The 12,794-nt window shown below is 42.7% G+C and overlaps 1 protein-coding gene across 1 annotated transcript in view; it reads left to right on the plus strand.

Annotated features, from left to right (window-relative positions):
* The window catches only part of LOC124789161, a 189,944-nt gene that overhangs the window by 38,881 nt on the left and 138,269 nt on the right, over nucleotides 1–12,794 (plus strand). The window contains exon 5 of the mRNA XM_047256456.1: nucleotides 11,095–11,395. Coding sequence (XP_047112412.1) covers nucleotides 11,095–11,395 — 301 coding nt within the window. The remainder of the gene's footprint in view (nucleotides 1–11,094; nucleotides 11,396–12,794) is intronic.

Below are 12,794 nucleotides of genomic sequence, written 5' to 3' on the forward strand. Positions count from 1 at the left end.
ACGGTTAGTCCTTTTCAATGACAAATCTGTTTCTAATTCAGAAAGGTGTTGATGCAATAGCCAGCCTTGTTAAATCTGGCTCTCATTTACACAGTGGCACCTTGCATTTGGAGACTACTTCTGATTCTCAAGCACAACTGTTGCTTGCTGCTGCTTCTTTTTTCCACGGCTATCCTGTTTGTGTTGAGGCCTGTAGAACTGTGAATTTTACCCGTGGTGTTATTTACACTAGGTTGCTCGATGGTCTGACTGAGGCAGAAATCCAAACATACCTCTCAGATCAGGGTGTCATTACCATCCATTGGGTGAGGGAAGGGTAGATGCACCCTTAGTGCCCATGCACACTCTTTCTCACCTTTGGTAGAGTGGTGCTTCCGTCCAAGATCAAAGCAGGATATGAAGTTGTGTAACATGTGGTAGGAATGCGCATGAGGGTGATTGTCCGCCGCCTCCTCCCCGCTGTATCAACTGCAATGGCGACCTTGCCGCCACCTCTCGGCATTGTTCCGTATATCTCTGTCCAGGAGATCGGGTAAAGGAAAAAGTACCTTACTAGGTCGCTAGCAGGTTATTGGCTGGTTAGAAACATGAAGGACGTGGCCACACAGTCATTCGATGGCACCAGGGCAGATTTTCATTCAGCTTATTGTGTAGCTACCTCACCCATTTCTGCTGCTGGGTGATTTTAATGCCCACCATCCCCTTGGAGGTTCTCCCAGAACCTGTCAGAGAGGTGCGCTATTGTCTGACCTTAATCTTCTCCACTTTCCTTTCAGGCTCCTTGCGCACTTGTTCCCATTGGATCTATCCTTTTGCACTGCCCAGCTTGCCCATCGTCTCTAGTGGTCCATTCTGTCTGAGACATACTCGAGTGACCATTTCCCATGTGCCATGTGATTGCTGACTCCTACCCCAGCTATTTGCACACACCCATATGGCAGCTTTCTAAGGCCAACTGGAGGCTTTACTTCTCCCTGGCAACCTTTGACAAACAACATTTCCACTGTTGTGATGACTTGGTAGAATATCTTACAACCATTATCCTTACTGCCGCAGAATGTTCCATTCCTCACACTTCTTTACCACGCTGTGTCCCGGTCCCTTGGTGGACTGAGGCATGCCGCGACACAGTTCACGTGCGGAGACACGCTCTCTGCTTTTTTAACTGTCATCCTACAATGGCGAACTGCATTCATTATAAAAAGTTGCATGCACAAGCTCGTCGCATTCTTCAGGATAGCAAAAAAGCTGGGTGGATTTCATTCACTAGTTCTCTTATCAGTTCAATGCCCTCTTGCACCGTGTGTGCCAACATCTGACAGCTCTCTAGGACCAAGATCCATTCCCCAATTTCTGGCCTGACTGTAGCAGACAATGTGATAATGAACCCTTTTGCTATCTCCAACACCTTGGGCCATCGTTTTGCGTACACTTCAAGCTCCTCCCATTATCCCTCTGCCTTCCTCCATCGGAAATGAGCAGAGGCAGCTTGGGCGATACCCTTCTCTTCTCAGAATCGTGAGTGCTTCGATGCTGCCTTTACTATGAGGGACCTAGATCATGCTTGCAATACATCCTGATCCTCCACCCCATGCCCAGACAAAGTTTCTCATTCAGATGTTGCAGCACCTTTTTCTTGTGGGCATGCAATTTCTGCATCATTTCCGAAATGCCGGTGTGAAACCACTGTCATACCTATATCTAAGCCCGGTAAGGACGAACATCTTCCATGTAGCTACCGCCCTGTTTCTATAACCAGCTGTGTTTGCACGGTGATGATGGACCATATGATTCATATTCAGCTGGTATGGTGGCTTGAGTCTCACAATTTACTAATCACTGCATAGTGTGGGTTTCGAGTGTGCCGTTCTGAAGTTGACCAAATCGTCACTTCATCCACTTACGTCATGAATGGTTTTCTGCGGAAATCCCAGACTGTGACCATGTTTTTCGATTTGGAGATAGCCTAGGACTGGTATCGTCAGATCTCTCTACATGTGGGGCTTCTGTGGCTGCCTGCCCCATTTCCTTCAGGAATTATTAAAAGGCTGAGTTTTCAAGGTATGTGTTGGTTCTGCATTATCGCACACCTTTATCCAGGAAAACAGTGTGCCTTACGGTTCTGTCCTGAGCATCGTCCTCTTTGCTATTGCCATTAAGCCTATCATGGCCTGTCTCCTGCCAGGCATCTCCAGCTACCTTTTTGTTGACAATTTTACCATCTATTGAAGTTCATGGACTTCTCATGGAGCAGCATCTTCAGCGATGTGTCTGATCACCTTCACTCACAGAGCATCGACAATGGCTTTCGTTTTCCCACTGACAGAACCATTTGTGAATTTGTGGTGGCACAGTTGGTTTCTTCACTGTCTTTGCATCTTGGGCCTGTTGCTGAACTGTTTGTTGAAACTATGTAATTCCTGGGCCTCGTGCTCTTTCATCTACATCTACATCAATTCTCCGCAAGCCACCTGACAGTGTGTGGCGGAATGTTTCTTGGTTCTCCCACCTGTCTTACCTGGCAGCCTGCTTTACACGGTCCCTCAATGTCCTATGTGCCTACAGTGGTACTTCCTGGAGAGCAGATTGTACCACCCTCCTCTGTTTGTACTGGTCCCTTGTCCGTTCGAAACTAGACTATGGGTGTTTCGTTTAAACACCTGCACGTCGGTCTCTCTTACGGCATCTTAATACTATCCACCCGAGTGGCATCCGTTTGGCCACTGGTGTCTTTTAACTATCCCAGTTGAGAGTCTATAGACAGAAGCTGACAAACTACCGCTGTCCTACAGCCACGACTTTCTCCTCAGCAGATATGATGTCATTTGTCTGGTATGTGTAGCCACCTGTCCTATGTCTCCTCCTTCAATTACTCCTTTGGTTGCCAGTATGGGGCGTGTCACTCTTGTCTGTTGCCTCCTGGAGTTCGCTTTCGGCTCTTACTCTGGCAGTGTTACTTCACACTACCTGCCACTTTCCTGGTGGCTTCGTGCTGCCCGTGTTCACCTTGGCCTTCACTCACTTTCTAAGGACACTACTGCGACCTTGCTCCATCGCCTTCAGTTTAACGACCTTTGCACAGAACTTTGCGACAATACTTCTGTGTACACTGATGGCTCTTGGACTGACTATGGTGTCAGGTGTGCCTTCGTCATTGACACCTACATTTTTCCGTATTGGCTTCTGGAACACTGCTCAGTATTTACAGCAGAACTTTTTGCCCCACGCAATACATCTGGCGACACAGGATTTTCAATCGCGTCATCTGCTCTGACTTCCTCAGTACCCTTCAAAACCTCTGTGTGCTGTGCACCATCTGTCCCTTAGTGCAATAGGTCCAGGAAAGCTGTCAGTTGCTCACTCTTGATGGAGCCACTGTAGTGTTTGTGGGTTCCTGGTCACATCGGTCTGTGGCAGTTCCACCTGCTTTTAATATTTATTCATTTGATGATTGTTGTCCTCGGTGTTGACATACTGCGTTGCTACACTGGCTGAAGAAATGGGTTGTGGATTCAGACACTGACTACTGCAAATTGTGTACCCGACAGGTGCACAGTTGTGTTTCATAGTACTTTAATTTCACTGTTGACAACCCCCCCCCCCCCCCCCCCTCCCAATAATACACATTTTAGCCAGTTCATTATTGTTTAACTTGCGATAAGCCTCATTAATAGTTTGCAGGTGAAACTCCACATACTGCTACAATAGTTTATTGTTGAATATCTATGAGCAGTAAAAACATAACCATAAAGTCCACAGTTCTTGAAGAATAATCAGGCACATATGGAGCAGTCACTGTCATTGGGTTATACACACGGCCTAATTGTTTAACACTTATTCCACAGTTAAATTGAAACAGCGTTGTTGTTCTAACCAGCACAGGTTACTCGTCTGAAACTCGGCCGTGGATTGACTGTCTCGTGACCAAAAACTGGGACTTTATATATCATCACATTAATCGGTACTGAAACTACACACTGTTTGAAGTTTGATTTACAGAAATTACATTTAAAACATAACTCATTAAATTAACTGAATACATCGATAAATTGCTTCTTTTTAGCAGTTTCTTCTACTACGAGGATTATGCCAAATTATTTGTTTAAATCATGAAATTAACAAATATAGTTACATAAACAATAATTTTGACAAAAATGTTAATTACTATGGATTAATGAAGGTCTGGTTTTGCTAACATGTTTTTGAATATTGCTAAATAGATACTTTAAGATTACTAGTACTTTGTCTTCCAAATGTTTACAATTATTACAGAATTTATACTTGTTTATATGTCAACAATAGAATTTAAATTATGAAACAATTACTGATTTTCCCCTATAATGAAAGATACTAACTAGTAATAGTCAAAATAAATTAGAAAATCAATTACATACATAAAACTAAGCTCTAAATTAGATCTGGTGTTATTTTCTTTAAATCTAAGGGCCAGTCTTTCTCTTTTATGAAAATACAGATTATACTCACGTATGTTAATGTAAAATAGTTCAAAATGAAAATATGAATTTTAAGGAGGCATATGACAAAACAAGAGGGGAATTAAAATTATCCCAGCTTGCTTCGTCACAGGTCTGACAGGAAACAAAGCTGCTGACACTGCGGCCAATTCTGCAGTCCTCGTGCCTGAGCCCATTAATTCTTACATTCCCTCCGATGATCTCTGTGTTGCTGTCTGTCAGCAGGTGGTGTCACTTTGGCATAACCACTAGTCTTCCCTTCACGGGAACAAGCTCTGGGTTATTAAGCCTCTCCCAGCAGCCTGCATGACCTCTCAGCCCTCTCATCATAAGATCATTCTAGCTAGGTTGCACGTTGGGTACTGTATTTTTAGACAATTTGTGAAGTGGTCCTCACCCACTTCTTTGTACACACTGTGCTTAATCGTTGACAGTCCGCCATTTCGTGACAGAATACTCTTTTTTTCTTTAATCCCTTATGTTCTCGTTTGTATTTGCCATGTGTTTAGCTAAAGACACGCAGGCTGTTGACCGCGTTTTACTTTTTATCTGTCGTAGTAATATTGCGAAGGCTATTTAATTTTTAGTTCAGGACCTCCATTTCTCTATGGCGTATTTAATAGACTTTTCTTCACATACCTGTATTTATCTGTCTCCTCTTCTGTCATTTGTAATTAATGTGTAGTCCTTTCTAACTCCTCTCTTTGTCTTTATGTTCTACAGTCCTGACATGGGCACATATGACCCTAGTTGTTTTTGCACCATAAAACAAAACAAGACATCAGATTGAAGAGTTCTGTCACGGCTGGCTCTTCCAAGGCTACCAGTAGTTCCCATGGAATACCACCTACTCCTGGGGCCTTGATTTGACTCACATCTTTCAGAGTTCTGTCGTATTCTTCTCACAGTATTGTATTTCCCAACTCTTCTTCATCTATGCTCACTCCCCATTTTGTAATGTGTCTTTCAAGTTCCTATCCCTTGTACAGATGCTCTATATTCTCATTCCACCTTTGTACTTTTCCTTCTTTGCTTAGGACTGGTTTTCTTCTGAGCTCTTGGTATTCATGCAGCTGCTTCTTTTTTCCCCAAAGGCCTCTTTAATTTTCCTGTAGGTCATATCTATCTTTTCCCTAGTGAAACAGGCTTCTAAATCCTTAAATAAGCCCTCTAGCCATTCCTGCTTAGCCATTTTGCATTTTATTTCAATATCTTTTTTTTTTTTAAACATTTGTATTATCTGTGGCCTGTTTCATTTGCTGCATTTTTGTTTTCCTTTCAAAAGTTAAATTCAGTATCTCTTGCATTATATGCTAAAACTCAATTCCATACATTAAAAAGACACAAATTGCTTCTGGAGGTGGTAAGAGTGCCTCCAATATGCAGAGGTTTTTTATTTATTTCTTAGTCACGATGCAAAAGATATTTAAAATTAAAAGTTGCATAAACTACAGAAAGTAAGAAGTAATTAATCATAAAGAATGAAACAATTGTCACTGTAATTAAAACATTAAAGGCAGAATAACACACACTTAAGTTGCTACATTTCCATTGTAATGTTAAGATAATGTTTTAGTCCCTTTTATAAATGTGCCGATTGCAACTGTATGTTGCTTGTATTAGATAATAAAACTGCACTGTGGTGTACATACTGAAGTATGAAATCAGATAGATTGCTCAAAACAATAAAAAATCAAGAATAACATCTGAAATTTATAAAATTGACAGTCCTAACAGTAGGTCGCTATTCAGTTTTGATTAATGAATTAATTAAATTATGATCAGAATTCTAACATTCTCTTTGTATTGTCATTATGAGTTTGGCTGGTTTAAAAAACTTAGTCATGAATTGTGTGTGAATGGAAAAAAAACAGTAGCACTCACATAACTGACAAAGTAAACACTTGCATACACTGATCAGCCAGAACATTATGCCTCCCTACCTGATAGCCAGTATGTCCACCTTTGGTATCGACAACAGCAGCCACGCATCACGGCACGGAAGCAATCCAGATGTGTTTGATCAGGTTCATATCTTTTGAGTTGAAGACCAGCATGCCAGTTGGAACTTGCCACTGCGTTCCTCGAACCACTTCATCACACTCCCGGCCTTGTGAGACGGGACATTATCTTGTTGAAAAATGCTGCTACCGTTGGGAAATGATTGTCGTGAAGGGGTGTCGTGGTTTGCAACCAGTGTACGATATTCCTTGGCCGTCATGGTGCCTTGAACGAGCTCCACTGGACCCATGGGTACCCACTTGAACGTTCCCCATAGCATAGTGGAGGCATCGCCAGCTTGTCTCCTTGTCTCCCTCCTGAAGTGCAGGTGTCAAGGAGCTGTTCCCCATGGAAGACAATGGATTCATGCTCTCCCACTGGTATGATGAGGAAGGTATTGGAATTCACCAGACCATGCAACACTCTGCCACTGCACGAATGTCCAATGCCAATAGTCATGTTCCCGTTTCATTTGTAGTTGTCAATGTCATAGTGGTAACATAAGCACATGCATAGTCACCAGCTGTGGAGGCAATTGTGAGGAGTGTTTGGTGCACTGTGTGTTCAGACGCAATTGTATTCTACCCAGCATTAAAGTCTGATGTTACTTCCACCACATTTCACCACCTGTCCTGTTTTACCCGTGTGCCCAGCCTACGTTGTCGGACATCTGTTATAAGGGGCGGCCATCTGACCCCACAACATCTGGCTGTGGTTTCACCTTGTGTTGAAGACACCACAGCATTCTTCGAACACCTGGCAAGTTGTGCAGTTTCCTAAATGCTTGTGCCAAGCCTGTGGGCTGTCACAATCTGCCCCCAGTCAGACTGATAGATCACATGCCTTCCCCATTCTATCCGTGGAGAGCATGCTCCCTGATACTACTAGGTCTACAACTGTGCTTCTGCCATTTTTTCTCTAAGTTCAGGGCTTTATTATGAAAAACAGACAAAAAAATTATGATTCATAGTATTGCCATTGCTGGCCACTACATTCTCCCATCTTTCGGATAGCATACGAATCCCATGGCGGAAGAACTGGGCATCTTTTGTGGGGATCCATGAATTGATTCAATTTTGCACTTGTTCGTATGATTGGAAGTGCTGGTCAGCCAGATTGTATGCCACTGATCAAAAACGGTGGTAGTCAGAGAGAGCAATGTATGGAGAATACGGTGGGAGGGATAGGACTTCTTATTTCAACGTTTGCACATATATTTTGACAGGTTTTGTGACATGGAGTCCAGCACTGACCTGCTGCAAAATTACCTTTACACGTCTGTCGTTGTATTGTGCCCATTTGTGTTTCAGTGCTGGGCTCGAAGGCATCAATTGCTTTCGATAATGATGTCCTGTGACTGTCTTTGTGTGTTTCAGTAACTTTGAAAACGTTCTGTCTTCCCCCGCCATGCCTGTCTTAGACATCAAAATCACCATTCTTAAGGCGTTGAAAACATTATCTGCATGTTCTTCCAATAATAGTTCTCTCACCATTGGTCTTACCCAGCATTTTAAGAGCCACAGCTGCAGATTTCTTCACGTTAAAGCAGAAAATTAAAACTTCCCACAAATGGTGAGAAACGGGTACATAAGTTGACGTACTTAATCAAGAATAACCTTATGATGCAATCACAAATCGACTAATATTTGTATGGCATATGTTTACAGATGCCTAAGCTTATTGTATTACACCTATGACCAGCCACCTGAACCCCACTTGCCACTACTGCAGTCTGTTGCAAAACTGCGGAAGCAAGGTTGTAGACCTAATACATGCATCATGTGTGTGACTAGCAGTCATTCCTCGTCAGGTGACGCTGCTATCACATGGACATGATAGTAGGTTGAGGGACATAAATGTTCTGACTGATCAGTGTGTCTGCTGCAACAATTACGTTGTATTGCATGCATTGGTATCAAATTTATGAATGAAGATTACTAATAAATTAACGATTCTATGATGTTCAATATTTGCATTGTGAGACATTGATGGAACAGGTTATATAGTAATATGTGGTATTGGTCACTTCAATAGAATATCTTATGGCCTGCAACATGAATCTTTTAATGCATTTTTGGGCATGGATAAAACTGTCATGACAATAAATCTGGTTTAACAACATATTATGAAAAGTGTAGACTGCTACCATATAGAGGAGATTTTGAGTCGCAGACAGGCACAACAAAAAGACTTCTACATATTTGAACTTTCGGCCAAAAGGCCTTGTTCTAAAATAGAAAACACACATACATTCACGCAACCACAACTCGCACACCACAGTCTGTGGCCACTGAGGCCAGACTAGAGCAACTGCACAGGATGGGAGAAGCAATGCTTGGTTGGTGGGGGTAAGGAGGAGGCTGGGTCAGAGAGGGTAAGGGGTAGCAAGGTAGGTGTCAGGAGGGCGTAGTGCTGCTTGTGGGAAATTGTAGGGATGTTGATGGGCAAAGGACAGGGCTGTTATGTGAAGTCAGGACATTCCCTGCTCCCACTCCAGCACTACACGGCCTTCTTTACCACCAGCGCACTCGCTAGTCTTTTTCCACTCTTCTGCTTCTCCTCTTTAACACTCCACCCATCCTCAAACCTCTCAACTGCACCTAGCATCCCTACCCTACCCACACTATGTCACTGCGCTTTATCACAAGCAACACTACAGCCTCCTACACCCCTACCCTGCGATCCCTTCTCCTCCCTCCCCAGTCCAGCCTCCTCCTTACCTCTATCACCCGCAGATTGCTTCTCCCATCAGGTGCAGTTGCTCACACTCTAGCCTCAATGACCACAGACAGTCATGTGCGCGAGTGTCGCGTTTGCGCGAGTGTCGCGTTATCTAATGTGAATTTTAAAATTTTCCCAGCGAATTGACTGTTCAAACAAATTTCGGGCTTACAGCCGGTCGTCGTTCAATACTTCGCACGATATTTCAACTGGGCACCTGCCAGTCATCTTCAGGTGAGCCGTTGCAGACTGGCGAAAAGTCCTCTGTTCCGCAATATATAGCGTACTGTAACTATTCTGTGCATGCGTCGAAAACTTGGTAGTTGACCCACACTGCCCGCCGGCAGCGCTCTCGCTGGTGGAATAGTGGAACTCAGTCGCCCTCTACGTTGCTGTTTGACACGGCCGTTGACGCACTCTGTCGTCTTCGATTTGAGCAAATCGTGGAGATGGTGGGATTCCATGCACTGTCCAGCTGGTAGCCGCTGTCACGGTTTAACAGATTTTCCGCCAGTCGTATTTCTGTGGATTCATTAATAAATACGACTGGCGGAAAATCTGTTAAACCGTGACAGCGGCTACCAGCTGGACAGTGCATGGAATCCCATCATCTCCACGATTTGCTCAAATCGAAGATGACAGAGTGCGTCAATGGCCGTGGCAAACAGCAACGCAGAGGGCGACTGAGTTCCGCTATTCCACCAGCGAGGGCGCTGCCGGCGGGCAGTGTGGTTCAACTATGAAGTTTTCGACGCATGCGCAGAATAGTTACAGTACGCTATATACTGCGGAACGGAGGACTTTTTCGCCATTCTGCGACGGCTCACCTGAAGATGACTGGCAGGTGCCCAGTTGAAATATCGTGCGAAGTATTGAACGACGACCGGCTGCAAGCCCGAAATTTGTTTGAATAGTCGCGTCATCTACTTCAGAAGAAAGCTTTGTGGCTTAAAACTCAAATGTATAGCTGTCTTTTTGTTGTGGCAGTCTGCAGATCAATATTTTCTAGGTATGGTGAGTAGCAATCTATCCTCTTCTTAATATTGTCATTATTCTGTCCTGGATTTTCCATTGTTTAAATGAGGTTTAAGGAAGACTTTCAGGTGGCTGTGGGGAGTGTTTGTTTTATGGTGCTAAGAAGCCACGTACATGTGGGATATTTGTTTATAGTGAGGTCACATTAATAGTGCGGGGGGGGGGGGGGGGGTGTCGCTTACAGGCTAGAGAGAAGTGTGGTTGGATTTGCAGCATTCCAAGAAGTGATTAGTGCTGTTCGTGTAGGATGGAAAGCTTTATGTGGTGGATTGAATGAACTTGTCAACCAGGGCTGAGAAACATTTGGTGGAGCCAGGTACTGTAGTATGGCTAATAGCACTATTTTCAGTTGATTCATGTAGGGGTTAGAAGCAACAAAGCAGGAGATTCAAATTACATAGTAGTTATGAGATGCTGCTATTTGTTAGGTGAGGGGTGAACTCTAAAGATATCAGGTTGTAATGCAGGAAACATAGTAAATAAGTTGATCTCAATGAAAGGATGTAGAAGAGAAAATGTAAATGTGAAAGGGGCGGAGGAAAGTAGCTAGTTGAGAAATGGAAGGGAGCTATAGGTGGAAAGGCCAGTGTAAATGAAGATCACATGATTGGAGTCATGGTGTGAGGGGGACAGAAGACAATCATTTAACACCTGTGGCACTCAGAATCATCCCTGTTGGAATAACATATCAACGCTGCTGAAGTGAAGTGAAGTGAAGTGATGAAGCATATCAATGACAGTTTCTGAACACAACTATTTGTAGCTCACACTTTATATTTCTGCTCAGTTCAGCAGTTTGCCATACAATGCATCCTACTACAAGCAAAAATATGTTGTATTACATTTTCGTCTTTCTATTTAGGTTTCAAAGAATGATGGAAGTTTTGGTAGAGTGCGGTTTTTCGTCAGAGTGTCCCCTGGATCTTGCCCTTGGCATAATGAGGCGCCTTGAAGTTTGCTCATATGAATGTGATGAGACAAAAGCTCTCACTGTGTACTTCACATGGTATTCTCTTGCAAGAAAATTAACAACTGTCATTGACAAGTTTCTTGAAGTGGATCCAGATCTGAGAAATAAACTACTTGAGATGCTGCTCGGGTTTCCAATTACACGAGCAGATTACTTCAGACTTGCTGCTGACAAGCTTACAGATGAAAAACAGGTAAGCTAACAATACAGTCTTTCCCTTTGTGTATTGCTCTTTCTTGTTATACAATTATTTAGTATATAACACCTAAAGGCTTTTTCATAATGAGCTCTAAAGAACATCTGAAGCAAGGTAATGTCTGACAATGTAGTTTTTCACTTTTTTGTCATCTGTACTTCAGCTGTTAAACACCCGTGTCTGTTTAAAAAAAATGCTTTCTTTTTAAACTGATTATGAGTGGTCAGAATTAACATTTGTGATGTTAACATGAGGGAGCACATAAGTAAACAAAAATTGAGGCAAAGGCTCTAGAATCGGGCAAATTGAAAACAGCATGTTTATGTCATTACATAAAGGACACGTTTGTGGTGTGGCCATAGGGAGTGTAAAAACTTAGAGTTTCTAAAACATTCACAACTCTATCAATGATAATGATATGAAATTCATGATGGGACTCAAAAAACAGGGACAACTACTTTTTTTTGCCATTTTCATAAATTCACTCTTCAGTGTTCCTATTAAGCACACCAGTGTAGACATGTGTACAGAATCACCTTAATGAAAAATCCATGCAATATGCATGTTGATTTATATCTAAAAGCCAACTTAGGTAGTTTTCTTTGTGTGAGAACACGTGTGCAACCTTGTGTGCTGATTTGAAGTTCTAGACTCGAATATTTTACTGCTCCTGTCGTTTACATGTAATCTTTCATTGATTGTGCCAATACCCGTTTGTATTGTGATATATTGTGAAACTTCGAACATTGATAAGTGCCACATGTAGAGGAACTCTGGCCCAAGTTTAAGAGAAAAATTGACCATGCAGTGGACAGATATATACCCAGTAGAACTGTCAATAACAGGAGGGAACCCCAGTGGTACGCATTCACTGTAAAGAAACTTCTAAGCTAAGAGACTCCTGCATAATAGGTGTAAAAGAAAGTGTAGGGCTATGGATAGAGAGATGCTGAATGAAATGTTTGGCTGTCAAAAGAGCGATGCGTGATGTCTTGAATGACCGTCATAGCAGAATATTGTCAAGTGATCTTTCACAGAACCCAAAGAAGTGCTTGTCGTATGTAAAGACTGTTAGTGACACCAAAGTTAGTGTCCAGTGAATGAGACAGGAATTAAATTGAGGTTAGCAAAGCAAAAGCTGAAATGCTTAATTCCGTTTTTTAATGTTCCTTCACAAAGGGAAACCCAGGAAAATTGCACAATTTAATCCTCATATCACTGAAAAGATGAATGAAGTAAGTATTAGTGCCATTGGTGTTGAGAAGCAGCTGAAATCCTTAAAACTGAACAGAGGTCCAGGGCCCAGTGGAATCCCTGTCAGATTCTGTACTGAATTAGCGGCTTCTAACTATAATCTGTTGTAGAGCCCTCGAACAAAAAACCGTGGCCAGTTCTT

The sequence above is a fragment of the Schistocerca piceifrons genome, chromosome 3 (assembly GCF_021461385.2).
Source record: "Schistocerca piceifrons isolate TAMUIC-IGC-003096 chromosome 3, iqSchPice1.1, whole genome shotgun sequence".
Lineage (NCBI taxonomy): Eukaryota > Metazoa > Arthropoda > Insecta > Orthoptera > Acrididae > Schistocerca > Schistocerca piceifrons.